General features: G+C 36.0%; 1 protein-coding gene across 7 annotated transcripts in view; it reads right to left on the bottom strand.

Annotated features, from left to right (window-relative positions):
* Window positions 1-25,133, bottom strand: part of LOC136036499 (protein lap4-like) — a 199,287-nt gene that overhangs the window by 21,912 nt on the left and 152,242 nt on the right. For 4 of the 7 annotated variants that reach the window (XM_065718780.1, XM_065718777.1, XM_065718779.1 and 1 more), the window contains 4 exons: window positions 16,045-16,251; window positions 5,672-5,806; window positions 3,180-3,405; window positions 943-1,039 (listed from right to left, as the gene is read on the bottom strand). In XM_065718780.1, the coding sequence (XP_065574852.1) occupies window positions 943-1,039; window positions 3,180-3,405; window positions 5,672-5,806; window positions 16,045-16,251 (665 nt within the window). Of the gene's footprint in view, window positions 1-942; window positions 1,040-3,179; window positions 3,406-5,671; window positions 5,807-9,444; window positions 9,729-16,044; window positions 16,252-25,133 lie in introns of those variants that run through there. The other 3 variants (XM_065718782.1, XM_065718783.1, XM_065718781.1) reach the window with 2 other exon arrangements.

Raw genomic sequence — 25,133 nt, 5'->3', positions numbered from 1 at the left:
CTCAGATCTCATTTTCACTGTCCTTGGTACGCTAATTAAGAGACACTGATGGATTTTACGCTAAAATTGACTTAGCTGATCCTAGAAGCCTAGCTGGAATTATATTAATATTCAGAACATTTTAATTATTAAAGGAACAATTGAAACATAATGATTTACTAAAAAATAATAACAATAATTTAGAAAAAAAATTAATTTAACTATTGAATGTTTTAATTACAATTAGTTTTAATTAATCGTACAGCATCAAGTCTTTTGGTACTAAATAAGGATAGTATTTGACTGAACTTAATTCCATAACAATCTTTATGGGTAAAATCTTCCCAGGGTTCTGACTTCTGCGAGTGCAATCACAGAGTACAATGTCGTAAAATATTGAAAAACCTTTATTACTCTTGTTATTGGCTTAAAAAATTTTTGTTGTTGTCTTAAAAAATTTTTGTTATTGGCTTCAAATACAAAAATGAAGCGGTTTCTGTTCTTGTTACTGGTTGAAGATATGACATAACAAAACCGGGTAAAAAAGATGTCATTATTTGGGTTTCCTCTGTCACATACGCATAAGAGCCGTTGTAATTGGCTAGCTAAAATGCGTAAAATAAAACGGAATTAAGGCACCTTTTTGACAGAGTATAGGAGAGTATTTTTTTTTCTTTTTGGTGCAATCTTCTAGTCAACGCTACAAGAAAAAAGTTATAATGCTTTGCCTGAAAAAGAAACCTAAATATTTGCTAGTTTTGTATGTTCCCCTTGAAAAAGAAAAAAAATTCTTAAAGGCGGTTGAAGACCCCCCCCCCAAAGAACAACTGAACAAGGGGAGGAATCCTATTGAGATTTAATTTTTCTACAGAAATCAAGTAGATAATTATATAACTTTAATTTTATGGTGATTAAAAAATAAACATTACTCAAGCATAAAAAATTAATTATTCTTTTCTTTACCTTTTTCCAAAGTCTGATTCATCTCCTTCATCATCAACAGCAGCTAGTCGCGTTATGTTCTTCAATTGTTCTTCGCTCATTGACGCCACTTTCTTTTCTGAAAACACAATTAGAAAATGAGAAGACAAGCAAACAGAAGTTAGTAGAGATTAATTTTGAAAAAAAGATAGAAAAAAAACATAAAGTTCACATAAAGCCAAGACTTCCCTACTCCCCTGAGGGGGTGCAAAAAAGGATTTTGGGGCATATATTTAGCAAGGATTTTCATACTGTTACACAATATGTGACACATATAGGGTAATACTGAAGCAAATAACCACGCAGTGTATTCTAAAGGGGGGGGGGCATCCATGACAAAAGGTCAAAAAGAGTGTGAAAGGTCATGGTCATGGTAATGGACAAATGTTAGAAGTCACCATCTAAAATGGCAATTCTAGTATTAAAGCAAAGCAAACTAATGGAAATAGCCTAAACATAAATATATTCTTTTTATTTTTTTTTTTTTGGGGGGGGGGGTACATCTCAAACAACAGAACAAACAACACATAAACATAAACAGTCAACAGACAAAAAAAATAAAAGAAAAATAAATCTACTTCAAATACTAATATAATATAAACGTAATAAAAATTTAGACAGACATGTTGCCCACACATCACTTCAGTGCCCACAATTTTCACCCATCACTCCCTAACGTAGAGAAATACGACCTTTCCTTTTTTTGATTATGCGCACATACTCGGAAAAACTTTTTTTGTAGCAAAAAATCAAATTAAAAAACACCAGGCAGCTTAAATTTGAAATTAAAACTTTCAGTACAGGGGTTCGAGTCCTGGTGTAATTGATATTTGGTTTGGGAGAGGGACCAGTGAGGTGTCTTTGTAGGCTCAGTGAGAGTTGATCCAGCTCTAAAGTGAGCATCTGGAGAAATCGGCGGAAGCAGAGAACACATAGGAAATAGGAAATATGCGCGGATTTGCCATTGCTGGGGATTTCAATTTGGAGATCTCACCAATTCTTGTTGACAATAGTAGAAAACTGTCTCAAAGTCCAGCAGTTTCAGTTCGGCACGTATAGTAGGAAACGCAAGCCAGAAATAAATCCAATGTCTAAACAAACCTCAAATCAAAGGCCCCTTGTAAAACTACCTGTACTAATGCCATACTGATAAAAATAAAATAAGAGTGTTGTTATTTTTGTAATCATTTTAGAAAATAGTTTTGATATTGTTTGGATATTGAAGTAAAGAACTAACTATAACCTATGGTTATTAAAATAACAAATAAATCAACATGTGCTTGATCACTATAGTAAAAGAAAAATTTATAGCCCTGGTAACTAAAATATTAAAATATATACATTTTTCTACAAAAACTAAATCATCCGTATTGCAGCAGTAGCTAGCAACCTAGTAAGAGACAATCACGTCCCTTGCTAGGAAATACAATAGCCCGTAACTCCTAAAACTAAAGTCAGATCATAAACAGAAGTACCCTATTGGAGATGCCTTGTCCAATACCCCATTATAGGAAAATAGCTGTCCTTGGCTTGATTAACAAAGAAAATTCATTGGCTTGAAAAACAAGAAAAGTGGCTCCTAGCACATTCTGCATCGACATTATTCTTATTATCATTACTCTTATAATAACAAGAATTCTTATTATTACTCTATGGTAAGGCATTTTTCTTATGGGTGTTTTACTAGTAAGGAGAAAGTGAGACGTTAAATTTGTCATTTCTGAACATTCAAAACTAAAATGATTGGTTGTCAAGAATGTGAGACAAGTAATACAAAAATAATAATAAAAAAAAAAAAAAAATTATAAGATTCTTTTTTGGAGGTTCATTTTGTTTTATCATTGTTTCTTCTACACACACACATCAGGATCAAAAGCGACATATAGAGAATTGTCATCAAGGGCGCCAATTTATGAGGGAAATTGCCCTTATAGTGTGATAAATACTATTTTTTGGCATTTTCATTAAAAAAAGACTATCATACACCCCTGGATTTTTATAAATGCTTCTTTTTTTTATCTTTGTGCGCCATCTAAAACTAAATTTAACTGAAAGAAACAACGAAATAGTCCATTTAAAACTATATCTATCGATCCTATAGGCCTACAACAAACTTACAGCGTCCCAAAACCTCATTCAATGCCAAGAAGTTCTTTAACGTACCATATTTACACTTTGCTAAATTGTAAGAACTAAAGACCTCAAGAACTGATTCTCACCTTCTTCTTGCCGAAGCTTCTCAACTTCATCAGCACTTAAAAACGTAAATCTTTTGTCCTGTCTTGGCTGCACAGGCGACTTCACTGACTCAATTTCCTTCTCGAAAAATCGTTTCTTTGCACTAAATGTCATTTTACACTTATCAGCCGGTGACTCTTCAACAACCTGCTTAGCTGGAGTCGCTAGGGTTGACTCAACGGTAGCCCCAATCTCCGTTGGACCTCTCTGATATATTCATAATAAGTTAAACATGAGACATAAATTATAAAAAGAAAGCTTGATTAAATAATTTCTTAGACCACACTGCTTTTCCATTTACGGAAAATTTAAGAAAAAAAAAAAAAAAAAAAAAAAAAAAAAAAAAAAAAAAAAAAAAAAAAAAAAAAGGTTTAAAACGGGTTTGAAATTAAAACCCGTTTTTTTTTTGCTCAATTTTCCGTAGAAAGCTTGATTAAAAAATATCACAGTGATCTTCCAATAATTAAGATTTAAATATAATCATTGTAATGCTACTAAAGACAGCTATGTAATAAGAACAATAAAAATAAAGTTCTGGTCCCAACAAATAAGGTATTAACATAATCCTTGAAGGGTTAATGATAACAAAATAATAAAAAAAGGATCAAGATTCTTCAGAGACATCTATGGTGCAAACGGCCCCGAATCGATACTTCAGTTGCTGAGTCTTTTTTAGAGGGACAGGTAGCAGACCTGTCACACAACCTTGCGGGTAGCGGGAATCAAGCCCCAGACCTCCTATTACCTAGCAGAGTATCAATCCCCTGTGATGCCATGGGATCGTGTTCATGATAATGGGTTATAATATGTTACACAATTGTAAAAATTTATCACATACCATGTATTATTTTAATTTTGAGGCCTAGGTTATTATGCACATAATTTCATGAAGTTTATGTTCCCTGTGAAAACTGCAGTTTTACGACAAGCCGTAATTTTTCGCAGAAAAAAAAAATATCAAAACCAATTTCAAAAATGCAATTCTGTAGCAGGATTAGGCTTAACACTTAATTCGTCGGACAGAAAAAAACAAACTTTAACTTGTTCAATTCTAAATTAAATGGATTTGAAGAAGTTTCCTAAAAAAAACTTAACATAAAAATCTGCTAAAATTTTCCACTGCCTAATTTTGTAGACTTGTTACGATAAGCGATAGTTTAAATTACTTTAGCGCGACAAAACACTAAACGTAAAAAAAAGAACATAGGAAACCTTCAATTCTTCAAAATTCATAAAGTAACTATAGAACCTTATGGAATCATGGGCGTCCCTAACTGAATGGTTAGCATCCTTTGTCTGTGAAAGCAAGGGTTCGAGTCCTGGTGTCGCCAGTGATTTGGTTTGGAATGAAGCTCAGTGGCATGACTCTGTAAGCTCAGACAGAGTCGACCCAGCTTTAAAAGTTTACCTCTAGAAATCTTGGGAAGGTAAACGGAAAGGGCGTGCGAAAGCAAAGGATGGCTGACCCCCCATTGTACTTCCTGGACTAGGGGCCATGAAACGGACACCAGCCCAGCCGGTAGAGATTGTAGAATCCAATGCCGTGTCATTTACCTTTACCTTAGCGAATCAAAAGGATTATTTTAAGGCAGAGTTACATCTTATTATCCAATTTTTTTCCTCACTTGCATGATTTTAAGTGAAGTAGATCTTGACGCTATTCCCTAATAAAACTGAACTTAAAATTTTCTTTCTAATTTACCATGGCTGAATCTTGCCGAAGTGTTACTGAGCCTGATTACAAATTGATTTGCTTTACAAAATATTAAGTTTATGGAATCTCAATTTGAATGGTTCTCTGATTTGACTATTTTAATAGGAGGTCGAGAAAGCGATTGTTTTAATGCGGGCGGTAATCTTTATAGATTGTTAATTAGCTTATTACTGCTTTTTTACTTCCAAACTTCGCTTTTTATTATAATGTGACTTTTAACCTAACTTGCATTCCTACTATAGTAAAAACGAAAAACAAATAAAATAACTAAAAATTAATCAGTTTAGCATATGGCCTGGTGTACCACAAGAAGGAAGGTCACTATAAAATCCGTCAGAACATTCTCTCTTTCCTTTTTTTTTTGAGAAGTCCCAATACAAGACAAGTCCAGATCCAGTAGAATATTCATCAAGTAACCTTAACACTCACTTAAATCCCTAGTCCCTTAAATGTGAGCTTTTCATTCCTATGCTTTTAAAACTATGCGTGGGGGGGGGGTGTTGGTCCACCAGCACTGCCAGCGAATCTTGACTGGCTTTAAAGCGCTAGTTCCCAGCTTGGTACACGTAGGGTAAATATTAGTTACGCAGAAAAGCCAAAAGTTGTTCACCCTCCTTCACCTCCTTTTCATCTCAGAGCGTTACTTTTTCCACCACGTGAGGCGAACTTCCTGCTACACATGACGCATGCCATATGATACACATACATTTCAAAAGGGAGAAGCCCCTTGCAGAAAAAAAGAGTTAACTAAGCCCTTACCTGTTCCCCAAAATCTTCGTCATCGGTTATTGCCTGCGAATCATAGCTAGGAATAGGAGAAGTAGATGAATAGAGCTCCCCTGCAAAGCCGTCCATATTAGCATCATTTAATTGACGTGTATTTTCGTGCAAAGGCTGGAAAGAGCAGACAGAACAAACGTGAAAAAAGCATGCACAAACACAGAAGCAAAACCGGCAAAAAGAATAAAAATCACACACAAAAAGTAAAAGCAGAGGAAAGAACCATTTCCAAAAAAAATGTTATAATCGCTAAAGCCGAATATAATGGTAAAAGGGGCTTAGAATAAGATGGTATAGCCTATGCACAGTCACCTAGGGGCCCTTCTTTCATTCTGTTAAATTAAGCCGATCTACAAGAATGAACTTACCTAGCAAAAAAGTCTTTAATTTCTCCGTTAATGTTAATTTATAAATTGAATATTATTGATCATTGTAGTAATTCAGAACTTGGGGTTATTCATATGTTACTTCACTAATTACATGCGATTGTCTTTCTCTTGCGTAATGAACTATTCGTATTTAGTAACTATCAATTCTATTACTCAGGATCAAACAACTCTAATACGACTAGACTCGACAAGAGAGTGACAGAAAATAAACTGCAAGTTTAGCGTAACTAGTATTACACATTTAATATGCTTTCAAGTATAATTAAAGAAAAAAAATTATAAACCAACAGGAAGTAATATTATATGATTCAGATTTGAAGCAAGCATGTACAAACATCTCTTTCGAGAGGGGGGTTTCAGGAGGGGGTTTTCAGAGTTTCCAGGTTTTCCAGTGAACTTAAACTCATATCTTATACAGATATTAGTGGAACTAATAATTAAGGGGATAAGGCATCTGACTTCAAGGAATCTCCCGTCTATACCTGGAAACTCTGATAACCCTCTATTATACCCCCCCCCCCCAAAAAAATAAATAAAAACTAAGTCCAGTTAGCATACGTAATTTTCTTAAAACTAAAGACAAGAGAAATCTCCAGTAGCAAGGACGATAAAAGCTTCTATTAGACCTAGGGCCGTATTCAGGATTTATATTTGGAGGGGAGGGGGGTTAATTTTTTTTTAACACAACAAAATTTTTTATACATAATTTTGCTATGTTTTTACGAGCCAAGCAAATATTGCTTGGAGGGGGGGGGGTCAAACCCCTTACCCCCCTGGATACGGCCTTGATTATATCGTACTTCGAAAAAAATGCCCAGTATCAGTCACTCTGGAGGAGGGGAGCTGTCCCCACCCCTGAGCACCTTTTACTATGGTCATGCATACAATCAGTCAGTCATAATCCAGACCAAATGAAAAATGCATAATACACAACAATAACAGGATTTTGAGCAACAGCAGTGTTAAGAGTCGAGGCTGTATGACAACTGATAGTTCAAATTCAATAGGATTTAAATTTAAAAAGTGACACATAACAGAACACTTTGACACAATACCTTGTGCATTTGTGCACATTGAGTCCCTTAATGATAATGGACTCTCACTACATCTACAATATCTAAGTGCCCTCAATTTTTCAGCCTCCACTTTAAGCCACCATTTAATGTAAATTAATTTAACACAAAATCTCCTCTACTCTCACCCCTTGAAGTTTTAATTTCAAAACAATAAACAGAAAAGATCATCCTTATGTTTTAGTTTTTGCTTAACATTCTTTTTTAAAGAACTGCGTTCTAGTTCTTGTCGAAGTGTCAATGTCCTAGCATACGGAGATCTAGGGGAACTTTAAATAGCACACACTATTTGAAACTTTACGATTACGCTGACGTCACCAATCGATACAACACGAACCTCTTTCGAAATCTATACAGGAGGAAAGTTTGTATACAGAAGTAATTTTGAGTTTGGACGGTTAAGCAGATACATGCAAAGACTGATAACATCAAAAATAAACACAATAATATAAAACAGTATCGTAAGCCAGGCCAAGTAGTAATTAACAAGTAGAGGGCATTGTTGCCAAATATGGTGCATTTGAATGCTTCTTATGGAACTTACGCACTGAATTCTCCAAATTGGCGGTTTTTTTAAAAAAAAGCGAATTTGTCTGATGAAATGCACATTTTCATTTGAAAATTAGTGCTTTTGGCGCATTTCCGATATTATTGCTTTACTGTCTTCTACTTATAACTGGCAACACTGGAGGATGATTTATATTACAGTTAGCTAAATCACAGCAAATATCATTCAAGATTATAAGTTTACTATGTTAGGGTACCAGGACTGAATGCATTGTTTTAGTTTCTATAAAATCAACAAAAATCTACCAGTTGCATTTATTGTGCGAAATATAATTAGCATAGACAAGAAATATATTTCAAGCGAAGCCACCATAGGTACTTATACTCCTCAACCCCGATTTGTTAGTAGCTTCAATCTTTACTAACTCGAGCTTGTAATTCAAACAGATTTCCACAAACATTTTTAGACAATTCCTCTCGAAAACATGTAGCATATCTTCTTCAAGCGCCTAAAGTCGAGAGGAGCGGGGTCAGGACTGTGCGTCAGGCATTGTCAAGAATGACAATAACACCTTTTGAGAACATTCTTCATTACTTACTCTATACTGGGGGGTACATTTTCTTAGATGCATCGCAATCACGTCTTAATCCATTGTTGAACCACACGGCGAAAGTCAATCAGCAAATTGCCATTTCTGTCCCTGTGCACATGAAATTCCGACATACAAAGTTATGTTTGGGGTTTAACTTTTGCGGGGGGGAAAAGCGATTGCTGTTTGCTGTTTGGTTTCCATCGATCGGTTTTAGAGGCATTATAAGCTATTCCATCGATCGGTTTCCATCCGATTCCATTCCATCGATCTGTTTCAGAGGCATTATAAGCAACCAAAGTTTCATCACCTTTTTTTTCTTAAACTTCACAAATATATCAAAAAATGGCAATTACTTAAATATTTCTCACATTCAGAAAAATAATCACCGATCGAGTTAAGCGGCGAGACATTTTATCGGCTGAACCATCGCAACCTGGTAAGGAACAACCACGACCCATAGTAACCAAAAATTAAAAAACACGTAAAAGAAAATTGCCTTTTCTCGCTAATTCAGGAATTCTAACTAATATGTAAATTAATCTAAATAGTAAAATGATAGTTTGAAAAAAATTTAATAGAAATTCGAAAAATAGCCTGAGACCCCAAATTCTGGCATCTGATCGATATAAATAGTATACCACTGGATTGCCATGACCAGAAACCCTACTCAGAAAATTACAATTAAGTGCTACAACGCCCTATAACAACTAACGGTGAACCCAAATTGGGGTCATTTCATTCTGCCTGACACTGAAAAACTACAACTTATGGGCAGAACTATAGTCGCAGCGCAACGACAGAGAATAACAAAAAAGGATCTTACTTTCCAAACATACCTCATAAAAATCAACACCTATAATATATAATCCACTAAATAACAGCAAAAAAAAACTGAAAAGATTATGCGAAAGAAACGATAAATAAAACGGAAAAACGACCATGCATCATGAAAATGTGTTGCATGAAGCCGCTATTTCGGGTTAGCACACCTTTGAAACTTTTAAAAAGATTTATTTAATGTCTTTTTTATTATTTCATATTTTATTAACAATTCAATTTATAAGTTATTTGTTTGATGACATGCACACAAAAATACAATAAATTTCATTTCAAATTCACCAAATACACTCTATTCCACTCCACTCTACACTAAAATACACTACACTCTACTTCAAACCTAAAAGAAAACGAAAAAAGGATAATCTTTATTACACTATATAACAAAGGAACAGAAACAGACGAAAGACAAAATTTAAAATATATGTTAAAACTAATATAGAAAAAAAAATAGGAAGAGATCTTCCGCCAGATGAGGTTGACAGAATTGTCAATTCTGAATATTCAAAACATCCATCGCGAAAAGTATAGGCAAGTGATTCCAATAGAGAAAAGCCATTTTTCTCCTCCAATATTTGGTCCCATGTCAAAGGAATCTTTATCAAATCTAATGAATAACTTACAGTGCGGTGACACCCTAAAAGTAATATAAAGAAGTCTTCAAGAATAAGAATAAACAAATATACAACAGACAAATATCAACTATTGATATTTGGCCAAAGAGTATGGATAACTTATAAGAGTGAGAACTCGCGCTAGAGTTGAAAAAAAAAAAAAAAAAAACGCCATCTAGCGTTTGGTGACACTTGGCATCTTTTCAGTGTAATGAAAAGAATAGATAAATTGATAAGTGTAATTAGTAAAATTAGGGTCGTAATAAGTGTCTGGTCCCAGCGACATAAAAACTATTAAAAAGCTTGAAAAAATGCAAAGAGTTGTCAAACGCTAGACGGGGTTGATAGTTATTGGTCGACTAGTTTCTACTTTAATAAGTTGTCCATGCTCTTAGATTTGGGCTTTAAATGCGGTTCACAACCAATGATCTTAGTGAGCATCTGTGCCATGCCTTTTTCAGGTCTGTTTGAAATCAAATGTTCCTGGTTGCTGAAGCAAGTGGGCGGGGTCCGGGGGTTATACAAATCAGGTAATTGAAAAATACAAGAAATTACCAGGAAAACCCTTAAAATCTTGAGATTTCAAGGAGGAGATGGGCCCCCTGCATTACATACTCAAGTTATAATTGTAAAAAATAATATACAGAATTATGACTCCACCAATAAAGCTGAAAAACTGAAAATATAGCCAGCCAGCCAGATATATTTTGGATTCAAACAAGCCTGAATATGATGTGCCATAGTTCTGGCAGTAAAATGATCAAATGATGACTTGTGAGCCGCATTTTGAAGCCTCGATAATAAATACTAAGCCAGAATAAAGTCTGATTTTATCCCAAGTCGGTAGGAAAAAAAATATTTTACTGTTCCACATTTTTGTAAAAGTTGGGCATGTAAAATTTTAACATATATCCTAATGATAGCTTGGTGAAAAGAAGTTGGAAACGACAGATACTACTTCTACTATTAACAATTCCCCGTAGCATTAAACCACCTGAGGCCAACACAGCTGCCTACGATCCTCCTCCACCCCAATCTGCTCAAATCTCTGAACTTCACTCCCACCCATCAAGTCCCGACTTCCTTGAAATCCTTGTTTATGGCCCTTTCCCGTCTTTTGAGGACAATCTGCTTCACATTTGCGTTTCATAAACTTTGGCCAACGGATGACAGAAAACGTCATCCTTAAAACGTGGTCTAACCATCTTACCCTTTCTTTTCTTAAAGCCTTAGAAAGCAGGCTTGAACCATATTTTTCGTACAACCTACGGTGTAAATGCATGGCAATTCCACTACATAGGGAGATATGTTAAGAAAACAATTCTTTCTTCATAATATGTAAAATAATCCTAGTTGACATATTTCGCAGTGGGAGAGCCTTTATCATCACTTCTTCAACTGTTGTACAATTTTTTTTTTAACAAAATTGTGAAAAATAAACACAGATCATTTATCCTTTTTCAAATAGTCTGTACGTGAAAGTGAGACACCACCACCACCATCTACCAAAAAGATATTAATAGGCAAATATCGATAAATTAGGTTAAGTTAGGTAAGGTTAAGTTAGATAAGATTAGCTTGATGACTGTTGGGTGTTAGTTTTATAAACGATTTTCAAGACTTGAAGAACGGACATAAATATTGAAAAATGTGATCATAAATTGGAAATACAGTGAAAGAAGTGAAGATAAAGGTTCTCCCACTAGAAAATATGTCAACTAAGATTATTTTGCATATTATGAAGTAAGAATTGTTTCCTTAAAATATCTCATTATGGAGTAGAAAGGTCATACATTTGCAGCCAGCTTACTATTTGAGTTCAGTCAAAAAAAAAAAAAAAAAAAAAAAAAAAAAAAAAAAAAAAAAAAAAAAAAATCATCGGTCAAAAAACGTCTTCACTAGTGCTTAAATCAAGTGGTTTCAATAATTTAAAACAGAACTTTGCCAGTTGGAGATATTTATTGTCTAAAAGTCCTAATCAAAAGAAAAATAAATGTTCTATCAGATGGCATAAGATCTAACTTACGAAAAAAAATTCCACTACTACCGTTTAAAATAAAAAAGAAAGAAAATAACAGTACAAACAAAATAGGTAGGGTAGCTCACCATGCAAGGGGTAGGTTAAACATGCAATCCATGCTCCATATCCTTCATGTGCAATTTCCACATACATTTCATCCAAATCCATAAAACCACCACAAGTTGCTTAAGTTCTGCAGCTTGGATTATTCCACAATACACTACACCGATAAACGACGCTACGTTGCAACACAAAAAAGACACTTGATTTCTTATAAAACGTGAAATATTTACACAAACTGTGTCGGTATGTTAGCGTTCGTTTGCCAACGTTCGGCTTTCTTTTGCCAACGTTCGGCGTTCTGCTACATTGCATGAGCGCTTTTCACGCTATCTAAGCATCTTTCATTGCGTGAGCGTCTATTATAATGAGCTTGTTCAGGCATTATTTGCCCCTCTTTTGCACCTTTCTTTGCCAATATGGCAAAAGATGTATTAGCCAAATAATCCCTGCTAAGCTGGTTTTTAATATATTCTTGCTTGTTATTAGGTATTTTTCTTTGTTTCTTATTTTGTGTAATTTCTTATGATTGAATTTTTTTTTTTACTGAGTGGAAACTCTGAGAATACTTGAACGAAGTACAATCATAGAACAAAGTTTTGCCCCCTCCTTCATCAGGGAAATCAAAATTTCACGCCAATGCCACATGCTATGATTTTAACAGTTTTTTCTGATCTGATTATTTTTTTTATAAAAAAAATTGCCCAAAAAATTACAAAACCTTAGGAAATACCCTTTCATTTCCGGAGCAGCAAAATGTTCTTATCTTGTCGCACCAGTAAAAATAAAAATACAAGAAAAATAAAATAGTAAAAATAAAAGACAAATAAGTAAAAATAATCTCAGTTAAAAAAATCTCAAATTAATCTCAAAGTAAAAATAAAAGAAAACGCAGGCCAACAAACAAATAATAGGCATACATTCACGGGCAGTGGAAATAAGGAAACAACGAAAGTAATCCGGTCTAAACTCAGAAAACAAAGGATGAAAGTATAAACTGAAGTCTAAAAAACGAAGTCAAAAGACCTACTCTTTTTTCTTTTTCTACTTGACGTTTACCTTTTTATTTCAATTCGTTTACACTAGTCTACACTCTTATTTTTTTGTTCACTGCGAGCGGCTGATTGGAGGTACTGACCGAAATATTTACAATGTTTACTTCTTTTTGTTGGCAGTGAATTTGCCTCACTTTTTTTCATTATCTTACGCTTGGTATTATTGCCATGCTTAGCCAGTGTGGTCTCAGAAGTTGTCTCCAGAAAATTATAACCTAAGATTTCTGTTAACTTGTCTTACATGAAAAGGGTGAAATAATACTACAAATGTGGTTCCGTCTAAAAATAGAGGAGTCTTCAACGAAGACTCCAAAGAGATTGGGAGACTTACAGGAGCTAGATCTTCAGCAATTTACAAAGGAAAAATAGGGGTTAAAAACCACTAGCGCCATTAAGATTGTAGCGTTTAGAGATTTCATTAAAAAAGTAAAAATTTCAATGAAAACTGGACATTTGCTACGATTTATACGCAACACAAAGGATTAAAGCCGAGAGTTCTTGGCCATGTCAGTATAAAAAATGAGGGCCAATGCCCCTTGGCCCCCTTCTTAATTGACACCACTGCTTCAGACAGAATAAAGAACTTAAAAGATGAAATCTATGGGCGTCACCGATGTGATGCAGAATAATTGACTGGTGTTGTCTGGAGCTAAACTTTGATGATATAAGGCAGTCAGGGAGATTTCGTCAGGGAGATTCCCCAGGAAGATGGATTTTAGGGACTGAGATATAAAAGATGGCGACAACTGTCATTTCAAAGGGGAATTAGCAAAAACAATCGTTTTACATTCACAAAAAATAAAACACATATCTGAATATATATATATAAAAAAAAAACTTGATAAACAATATTTCATATGCCCTGATAGAGGCATCAGTTGCTATATAGGCATAATAAGCCAAAATAAAAGACTTTTTAATTTAGTTAGCATTTAGGACTGCAGTATGCAATAACTTTTGGAAAAAAAACTCCGGACCGATCTGAGGATGGAAGAACCTGTCAATAAAGGTTGATTCCCCGGGATTAAATATGGGGTATGTTGAAAATTGCAGAAAAGTTTAGGTTAGGATTTACATATATTTATTGACGCTGATTAGATATTCATTTGTTAATAGTTTTTAATGATTCGTTCTTTGCAGGGTCACCTCCTATTTTGCAGCAAATAGCACGTCATGACATACACTAATACAAGGATAAGATTTTCAATAAAACTTAAAATCTAACTGATTTTTGAAACGAGCAGAGAAAGAATGAATTAATATTAATAATTAATGAATTGATTTCAAGAAAATTAACTGTCCTTTAGAAGTAGAAAATAGCCCAGAAATATCACTGTTTTTTATAGTAATATTTTAGCTTCAGAGTCCAAATATTCAAGTAGATAACTTGATCTTATGTTTAAATTAATTGAAAGTGGTTATTGGTATTAATTTCTTGTTTATATAAACTAAAATATGTTTGAAGGGAAAAAAACGGCGATTAAAGTTCAGAAGAAAACAGAAAATAACCACATGCAATAAGAGTCCCCACCACCCTTAGACCCCCACCCAAATGCCCTTTGCTTAGAACACAAAATTGAAAATTAAAGGTGCAATGAACTTGATCCATAAATTAAAATACGGAACTTGTTCATTTGCAACTTCTCCTGTGTTTTAGGTAAAGGAGAAATTATTTTTAGTACCCCACGAGCTGTTACAGCTTGCTTTTAAAGCGTTGCGTTTTTTAACCATTATTTTTTTTAATAGATTATATGAAACCGTTTGACCAGAAAATTAACTGGATAGGCTTAATGTGCTAAAATTAAATAAGCTCCCCCCCATATATTAAAAATAGAACTATGAGGAGGAATACAAAAACTTATTGGATAGCAAATAAGTTCAAAAACCAGATTTTGGATAACCAACATTTTGATGAAGCAGTACATTGGGCACTGTTTCGTAACAAGGTTCACAGACCCCTTAACAATTTTAAGTTAAGAAAAATTGAAAAAAAAAAAAAAACAACCTCTGGATTTAATAAGTATATATCATGTACAGCCCATGTCCTTACAGAGGGATAACTATTTCATTTTATTTCAGCTATAATGACAATTCTCGCAACTTATAAAAAAATTTTCCTACAGATAACGTTTACAGATTCAAGAACATCATGCATTTGGTAGCATTCCAACAACAAATATTTTACTAATCGATTCTATTTTTTTTTCTTTTGAGAATAAAAAAGCGAAAAAATCTGTTCTTCATATATCAGTAAAAAAAAAAAAAAAAAAAAAAAAAAAAAAAAAAAAAAAAAAAAAAAAAAGGCTCGAGAAAAACTTATTCACAAGGTTGCCATCAAAGACGAGGTAGAACACAACTACAAATTCAATTTAATTTATTAAAGAAATATTTACAACATACATAGCAAGATAACAATCTGGACAGCCTAAGGGCCTGACCCAAGGCTATCCAAAGGGGCAGTCCCCTTTACATACAAAAAAAATTTATCCTCATTGAAAAAATAGAGGCTGCTGTAACTTACCTCTCAGATTTCCACAAGGTAAGGCAGGATTGTGAACTCAACCCCTTTAAATAGATCCATAAAATGCATATCAAACACAACCAAGCGTGCAACAGGGTAAATAATCGCATCTCGGACTTTGCTTTCTTTAATAGTTAATCATTCATATACTGGGCAAAAGGAAAGGAGTGGAAAAAATGTATACACGGTCCTCAGTACAATGACCTCTACCTTTTTTAACAAACTATTGCTTAAATTAGCAGTACTATACAAATGAGTTAGCACCCGCTACAAACAAAATTTTGCTAAATAGCTTCATTGTTAGAGATGAAATCGCGTCGTTTTTACAAAGTTCGCCGCAAAACCAATTTTGTTGCAGTCCAGAGTGGCAGAACTCGCATCCAAAATACGATTACGTAGTTACCCTACTGTGGAACAGGGTTGCCACCATGGTCAGTTCCTAAAGTGCTACAATTGCCCAAATTTGCGTGCTACACAACTATTTTCAGTGCTATAAAAAATCACTACAGCAGTGCTAAAATAGCACTTTCGTGCTAATGGTGGCAATCCTGAGTACGTGCTGCACATAATGAAATAATGCAAAAATAGCATGTTCGTGCTACGGGTGGCAACCCTGCGTCAAATAGCCGTCACAGAATGCTGGATATACAACAATAAACAAAAAAGGATAAAATTTGACATACCGTACTAGACGTCTGAGGAGCAAGAGTGTGCTTAGACATAACGATAGTGGTAGTTTTACATTCGGGCGGACGATTCGGTCCAGGCGACTTGGGGAGAAGTGCTTCTGCTGCCTGTACAGCACCAAGGACTTTTTCTGATGTCTGGTTCTGCTCTAGAAGGCCTAGTCTTTGATCTGGACCATTGGAAACCATACTTGTAGGGGAATTCTAAATATATAGGAGATTATTTAGGGATTTATGTGTCAAAACAAAATAAGGTCTGTGTGTGAACTATTTTCACTCCCCAGAAAACGCCCCAAAAAAAGAAGAAACCTTATATTAAACATCCAATAAAAATGTAAGATTTATGGTTTATCGGAACTGAAACTAAGGCAAAGGAACTTCTACATAAAAACGTCGTAAAATTGAACGATAAAAACGAAGAGGACATAATAAGCGATAAGAAACAAGAGGATATAAGCGAATAAAAAAGAAGCAAATAATAAGCAAATAAAACCGAAGAGGACATAATAAGAAAAGAAAAGAAATAGCGTTTGTAAAAACTTAACAAAATAAGTTTTTAAGATAAGAATAGCCAGAATAGGCAAAATATAATAGAATAACAAGAATAGCGTTCATTCAACAAAAGAATTCCTATAAAAATATAGTTTAAGGGCAACAGGTGGAAATGACATCCGAAAAATCAAAGATGACTCACTTTTTTTTTTTAAAGATGACCGATTTTTTTAGAATAATTTTGTTGCCAATTCTAAATGCTCATAATATCACATTCTCATATTACCTTAATTACCTTAATTTGCACTTCGGAGCAAATTAAGATCTGTAGATCTGTTGAATGCTCCTGAGTTGAGTCGGTGATGTCTCATAGCAGGTATGAGCAGGACGGAATGTCCCACTCATACTTCCAGTCTTTCGTGGCCCACTCTTTATCCAGTGCCTTCTTGAATGCTTCGGGGGTGGGGGCTGAGACAGTTGCTTCACACAGTTCATTCCAGGGGTTGACGACTCTGTTGGTGAAGAAACTTTTTCTGGCCCTGGTTCTGACTGACTGCTTGAACAGCTTCTTTGAGTGTCCTCTGGTGCACTGTGGGGGGCCTGGGTGGATGGGCAGGATCTTGGCATATGATGAGTTCAGCAATTTGCGGGTCATCATCATATCGCTACGGTTGCGCCTGTACACGAGGGTAGGGAGGTTGAGAGCCCGTAAACGATCTTGATAAGGTTTGTCTCCAAGGTTTGTGATGGCCTTGGTTGCTCTCCTCTGGACTCCCTCAATTAGCCTGACATCTCCTTTGTATGTTGGGAAGGCAGCGCACATGCCAAAATCCAAAACGGGTCTGACTAGTGCCTTGTAAAGTTTCAGGAAAACTAGTGGGGATCTGCTGGTAACTGTTCTTTTGATCAGACCTAAGTTTGTGTTGGCCTGGGACACGCTCTTGATGGTGTTGGCATGGAACTTGAGAAGGCTGTCAACGATGACCCCAAGGTCGCGTTCCTCTGTGCTGGTCTTGATGGGTGGATCGGAGTTGGAGGCATGTTCATGCATATGGTATTGGGCGCATGGGTTTGAGGATCCAAAGTGTAGCGTGCTGCACTTGCTTATATTGAACGATAAGAGCCATTTGTCTGCCCACAGCTGGATTTTCTGGACGTCTGTTTGCAGGGATTTTACATTCACTGCTCCAAATAGCTTTGAGTCGTCAGCATAGAGAGACAATTTGTTTTCCACCTCGCTGAATATATCATTGATGTAGATGTTGAACAGTGTAGGACCAAGAACAGTTCCCTGCGGTACTCCACTGATGACATCACAGGGCTCGGAAAAGACCTTTTCACCTCCAGCACCAAATAGCCTGACTCTCTGGGTTCGTCCTGACAGGAAGTCCATAAGCCAATTAACCAGGTTGGGGTGTAACTGGGCAGCAGTAAGCTTTTCTCTTAGCCTTTTGTGTGGGACTTTATCAAAGGCCTTAGCAAAGTCTAGTAAAACTAGGTCCACTGGCAATCCTTTGTCAAGCAAATCTGTAATGATGTCATATGTTTCCAGTAAATTTGTTTCAACTGACTTTCCTGGTTGAAACCCATGCTGATTAGGGGATAGGATATTGTTGACTTTCAGATGTTCCAGTATTGTATCATTGACCACTCTTTCAAGGATTTTTGCGACTACTGATGTGAGACTTATAGGTCTGTAGTTTTCTGCTTTAAGTCTGCTGCCTTTTTTGAATATTGGGGTCACAAAAGCAGTTTTCCAATCAGATGGGACAGATTTGGCATTAATAGACTTTTGGAATAGGTCAGACAGTGGTCCTGCGATGATGGTTGCCAGTTCCTTCAGCAGTCTTGGGTGTAAGTGATCTGGTCCAGCCGATTTATTCGTGTCAAGATTTTGAAGCCGTTTGAGGATGTTGGAGGGGTCGATGTTGACTTGCTCCATCGTTGTGGGGGCTTCATAGCCCGGGCAGTTTGGCAGGGGGCCTTCCGGTTCACAGGTGAAAACTGAAGCAAAGTGCCTATTTAGTTCGTTTGCTACATCAGTTATGTTGGTTACGGTAGTGCTACAGGGTTTCACCAGTCTGGAGATAGTTCGACGGGAGTGGTTCTTGCTAGAGACATAATTCCAGAATTTTTTAGGATTTGTCTTACTTTCTTTGGCAAGATTGGACTCCAGATTTTCGTAGAGTTTTCTGGTGAGGTTTCTCAGCTTGTTTCGTGCCTTGGTGAATTTTGTGTGTTGCTGCAGGTCTCCTGACTGCCTGAACTTTTTCCATGACCTCTTTTTCCTGTTTATTTCTCTTTTGATGTCTTTTGTCATGTAGGGGAGGGATCTAGGTTTTGGTTTGAAACTGGTCTTTGTGTGGGCATCCTGAGCTTTCAGTAAAACACCCTTGAATTTGGTCCATTGTTCGTCAACTGTGCCACTTAGTACATTCGGCCAGTCTGTAGTGGATAATTCATTTCGAATAGCAATGTAGTCGACAAACACTTTTTTGACTAGCTTGTTCTTAAGTACCTTCACTTTCAGCATGAGCTCTATAGTTAGGTGATCGCTTTTACCAAGGGGTGGTGAGTAATCAATACTTTGAACTAAGCTTTTGTCATTCAAGATAACCAGGTCAAGTATTGTTGGGCGCTGAAACAATCTGTATCTAGTTGGTTGGTCAACTATCTGGTGTAGGGACAATTCACTGAGGCAATTTAGGAAAGGCTGTTGCTTGTCTTGTTCGGTTGGAGTGGCACCATATCCAAAACCGTTTATCCAGTTTATAGATGGAAGATTGAAATCGCCGGTAATAAGCAGATGTCCTTTGAGGTTCGAATTTAGTGTGCATATTATTTCTGCTATTGCTTGTTCGGTTACAAATTGGGATGGGGCTGAGGGACTTCTGTAGATGCATCCGATTCTGACTGTCTCTGACACATGGCTCCCTGGCACACATAGATCAAAGCAAACTGCCTCAACAAAGGGGCAAAAGAGAGGAACATCAATTATCTTTGTATTGTATCCTGCTTTAGCGAGGGCTAGTGTTCCTCTTTTGCAACCCTGGGACGAGAGATTTGAGAGAACTTGGTAACCCGGGATTTTCACATGGGAATCGTGAAGTTTGTTACTACTGTTTTTAGGGCAGACTTCAGTCAGTAAGATCACATCGAACTTTTTTGAGTCAATTAGGGTTTTTAGTTCATCAATTTTGTTGGGCAACTGGTCAACATTAGTAACACATACACTAAAGTCAGAACTTACGGTTGCTGGTTCTGGTTGGCTTTTGTCCAGTATGGTTTGTCTGTTGTTATTTTCACCAGAGTCACTTTCTTCCTCAACAGAAACAAAGCTCAAGTCTTCTTCTTCTTCCTGGGAAGCCTCCGCAGTTACAAACGAGTCTGACGAATTGTCACTAATAGTGTCACTAAGGGTTACATCAACATTTTTATTTTTACCAGGAAAAGCAGAACTAATTACACTATACACTAATGGTGGGGTGAAAATTGGAATCACACCACCATTGCTTCCGGGTTTTTTTGGACGATTTTGTTGCCCCTGATAACCAGATCGAGTTCACCGTTGGAGACACGATCACGCAGTTCTGCCAATAGTAATTTTCTACTGTCCCTGTCAGCTTTAACTTTGTCGTGGCGGAACTGTACAGCGTCTTTGTTATTTCTTCTTTCGTAAGACGTGTTCACGATTTTCCTGGGCAACGAAGGGTTGTTAACCGTGAAGACAGTTGGTACCGTGGTTTTGGGCGGATCTTGAGCAGACGCTGAAGAAGGTCGCTTATTCAGCCTCCTTACATTTGTGACAGTAACAAGCATGCCGTATTCTTTCTGTAGGAATTCCTCGATGAAGGCTTTATCGGCTGTGTTTTGCGCTTCAACTGACAGAGAAGGGTTGATTGGGACCCCGAATGCGATAAGATTGTTTTTGCGCCTTTGTCTTTCTCTGTCAGTTTGTAGCGCTTCGGCTACCTTCTTATCTATTTCACTGGCTAGTGTCTTTGAGATAGCTTGCAGGCCGTCGTCTAACTGCTTTTTTACTTCAGTCCGCATGTCATCCGTTGTGCAGAGTTTATCCATTTCTCTTTCAATGTCCCCAACTCGTTTTGTAAGACCAGACAGCATGTCTTCCATGTCGCTTTTGATATCCTCCTTGAGTTGCTTGGTTGAGTTTGCAACTATGGTACTGACAATGCTGGCAACGTCCTCCTTGCTTATGCCTCGCTTTTGGCGTGGGTCAAGTTCACATAGAGGACAGAGCCAGTGGAACTCGTTTCCCTCGCTAAGGTTATTGATAAGCTTGTATTTAGTCATTGGCATCTCGATACACTGAGTACACAACCACTTCGAACAATTGTCACAGTTCAAGGCGGTGGATTCTGGCGTAAGTGCTACCTTACAGGAGGCACAAATGTCCTCTCCGCTTTTCCGTGGCGAGATCATTTTACGTTTCGCTACACGGTACTGTTCTGCCATCTTCCGGAGGATTTCCGAGTTCGGTGAACAATAGGGATTTTCTCAAGTCCAAAATCACGGCTCGCGCCTAATTCAAAAATCAAAAGCAAACGTGGGTGCGCAAGATCCAGTGCGCATGCGCAGATGAGAGTGTCAAGTTTGTGGGCACGGATTCAGAACTTGGGGGACCTGTGGGAAGCGCGGATACTCAAATCACCTATCCCCAGCAGTTTAAGGATGGATATCCCGCCGGTACCAATACGGCTCTTCGTGTTTGTTATCGCTCTCTTCTGCACAGGTTTCCCCAAATGCAGAAAATAAACGATTCAACTTACGTAATCTGTGGCTTTATCAAAAAAAATAAATACTTCGCAAATGTATTGTGGCAACACTGTATAGGTAGATAAGGAAGAACGGGAAGATGCGCAATTCCCTGGAGAATTGAAAACAAAATGAATTGCCCAAAAGTCTAAATATATCAGTCACAGCACTGAGGTAAGTCCCTTAAATCAACACCTAGGGTAACACAAGACCAAGGAAAATGCAAAAAACAAAGAAAAACAGTTTTATCTCACAGTTTAATACATATATATCCAGGGTTCAAATTTATTCAGCCACATGGATTTGTTATTGTTGTCGATTGAATATTCATTCTTATTTAGATACCAAACGGTGATATACTCTCCCTTCTACTACCTACTGTGTTTAAGGAGGGGAGAGGGGTCATCATTTTTCTTCGAAGGTCTGATTTTCCAAAAATTAATTTCATTTTCAAAACTGAATGTGTTTTGTCTTTATTCATATTATGATACCTTGTATGGACATAAAACATCTTTTTCTCTCTATTGTGTTGAATTACTGATTTGTACTCCTAATATCAGTGCAAATCAAGACTTAAGACTCCATAAAATTAGAAGAATACAAAAATTTGTCAATGGAGACTTTATTCATCAACTCCCCCTACCACTCCCAGGAGTGACATATTTAGGACAAATACAAAATGATAAAAGTTGCGATTATTGACCCTCGCTCAAAAGATTAATTTAAAAAAAAAACTTAAAATTTTCATAACGAACATTTTAGTGACAGCATCTGCTGTAGCTAAATGCTACTTCTTCTCGGAAACCACTCAGCTCGAACAAGATAAGCAATCGGTTTTAAAGTCTAACTGTTCCGCCAGGGCACTTAACTCTCCTTTGAGACTTGTTTTGCTTAACTGAGTACAGCAAATACCACTCAATACTCCTACCATTTACCATCTACCACGTACCATTTACTCTATCTACCATTACCATTCACTACTCAGTTACAACAACTTTCTCGTCCACTTCGACTATTTTTCTTGTTACGACAATCTGCTGTATCTATAGAATGCTTCTTTTTCATCACTAGGTTATAACAGTGTTTCTCGCTATTTTTACTCTTGTAAAACACTTTAAAAAACTGATGTCTCAAGGATCCCTTGTACAACAGACACATAATATACACTCAAATTGCGCATCTACCTGGATTGAGGATTGATACATTTCCCATACATTTACATTCTATCAGAGCTATTCAGAAAATTTTGTTCGAGTACTATCTAGTAATTCAGTTGCTGTACAAAATGTTTAAAAATTCTATGTTTAGAAATCCTAATCGCGTATAGAAAATGTTTATGGAAAACTGGATGGTGGTCACTCTGTCATAAATTGGAGCTTACATTTTTCCTTATTAAGGGTCAAAATCTGTTGGCAAGCAGCCAACAATGGGGCAACACACATTATTTCCACGGCTTTTCTCTATTCTACTCTCTTTCCTAAGGTTTCCTTATGATTACTTTATAATCCTAAATTTTCAAGGTGGATATCTCCCCCCTTCCACCACCCATGTAGATTATAGAAAATAGGTCAGGACAGGATATTGCAGATTTTTTCTATGTTCAAGTTCAATTTCCATTTATTTTCATAAATAACAATAACAAAAACAATATTCCAAAGGGCTCAATGGCCTTATATATGAATACTTAAACTAATTACTCAAGCACAATTGATCGAACATTTTCATCTTGTCAGGTCATGCAAATAGCTGAATCAAATTAAAATTCTATCAACGATATTTTACACATTTTTTACACATTCTACCAAAGGATTTTTACACAATAATATTTATTAATGTCTTCAGTTGAATCAGCAACTGAAATGTCGATTCAACGTCTTATGTGCCAGCAATGACTTTTTATCCCTTTCCATTATCGTCAGTTCGAATCGTCGAATCGGTTAATATCGATTCAACGTCTTATGAATTTCATAGTCATAGCAATGACTTTCTATCCCTTTCCATAATCGTCAGTTACTCTTTTTTTTGGGTGCATTTCCTGTAAGATCCAACTTTCGCAAAATACCAGTCAAAAGCATTTTTACTGGAGGGATCTTCATGCTCCTCGCACCGTTGCAACCTGATGAAAACTATTTATTAGGAAGGGGAGAGAGGTGGTTAAAGCTTAGAATAATTTCAGTGATAAAAAAAAACTATTAATCGGCCCATTTTGAGAAAAACATGCCATTATTATATTCGTATAATGGGATTTTTTTTTTATTATCTGAATTTTCTTGAATTTGGTTTATTTATTTCTTATTGTTAGAATTATTAGTTGGTTTTTGTGGGTTATAACTATGGTTGAGTTCCGCCTCTGGACTGCAGTAAGGAGGTTTGTGTTGCCCTTTTATCTTCTTGTTTTTTTTTTGTCGTTTTATCCTTTCTTTTTTTTGTCCTTTTATCTTCTCTTCTTTAGGCTATATAGTGTTCCCCACTCCAGGTACAAGCTCTGTTTCTTGGGTGGATTATTTATTTTGTTGTATGCTTATTTTAAATAAAGGGTTTCCCAAACCGTCTCTTCGTATTTTCTCATCAAGATCCACCAAAATTTATACCTTAACATATAACCTCGAAAAACCTTCTTCTAGTGAATCGGTAAAACCTGGTTCTGAATCCATAAAAAGGACTCTCACTACTGATTTAACTAGTAGAACCGTTTTTTTACGTGCGAAAATATAGACTCAGCTTCCTCATAATTCTGCTTAGATATGGTGCAATTTTATTGGCTGTTTGGACGAATTTTAGCACCTCTTCCAAAAAGAGTTATGTGCAAGTTCTTGTGTGAGTACAAGATAAATGAAAGGTCAACTTTAATTAAGTCAATTACTACCTTCTTAAATATACTTCTTCAGTTTTGCTGTAGATTGGAAGTTTTTCAGTCTTGTTTTTACCTTTAAAAAACACCCTCTTTAACTTTGCATGATCAGTTTTTATAAGTCAGGTGCTGCTCATTATTTTCAACATTCAGATTTAACCGGAATCTGGCCACGGATGCACATTCAGGTTTAAACACTTAAACCAGAATCCAGAGCAAGCTGTCCTGGTATCGTGAGATTTCTGAGATGAAAAACTCGCATACGAAGAAACCAAGTTGTTGAATTACTGCTTACTATGAAGCTGCTGCTTACTGCTTACAATGATTTGAAATCCACAAGAGTATCTGCTAAGCACTGGACAATGGGAATATCACCATTTTTTTTTATATATATATTTTTTAACCAGTCATAGTCACTCATTTCAAATAAAAACAACCCTCAGATTATTTTTTTGAAAATTCTTTTTCAGAGAATTTCTCTTAAAACATGGTGAAAATGAGAAGTTTCCATAGTTTTAGCATCCAACACAATAAATGTTGCTAACTCTATGCATACGAAAGTGAAAAATAATTTTTTTTTTCTTTCTAAGATTTTCCTAAGTTTTAAGATTTTGAGGCTTTAAGGGCAGTGTCATTATTTTTTTTTTAAGAAATGCCAAGTAAACGTGGAACTAAATGAGCAAAGCTAATTTGATAAATTTGACAAAGCTTTCCGTCCCTAAAAATTAAATATCAACTAGCTGTTGATTCCTAAAGTCATTTCACCTTCAAAAGAAAACTATACATTACTAAGCTATTTGGTGCCACATGGTCTCAGCTGTTTTTTGTTTTTGTTGTTGTTGATTTTTTACTCATGTTTGTTTTCTTTTTTTAATTTACCCCCCACCCCTACTTATTGTTCAGATAGATACAAATTTCTTTATGAAAATAAACAGAGAATACTAAACAATAATTCTCGACATTTAAA

The sequence above is a fragment of the Artemia franciscana genome, chromosome 15, assembly GCF_032884065.1.
Source record: "Artemia franciscana chromosome 15, ASM3288406v1, whole genome shotgun sequence".
Lineage (NCBI taxonomy): Eukaryota > Metazoa > Arthropoda > Branchiopoda > Anostraca > Artemiidae > Artemia > Artemia franciscana.
Note: the sequence above shows the minus strand (reverse complement) of the source record. Positions and strands in the feature narration are given on the sequence as shown.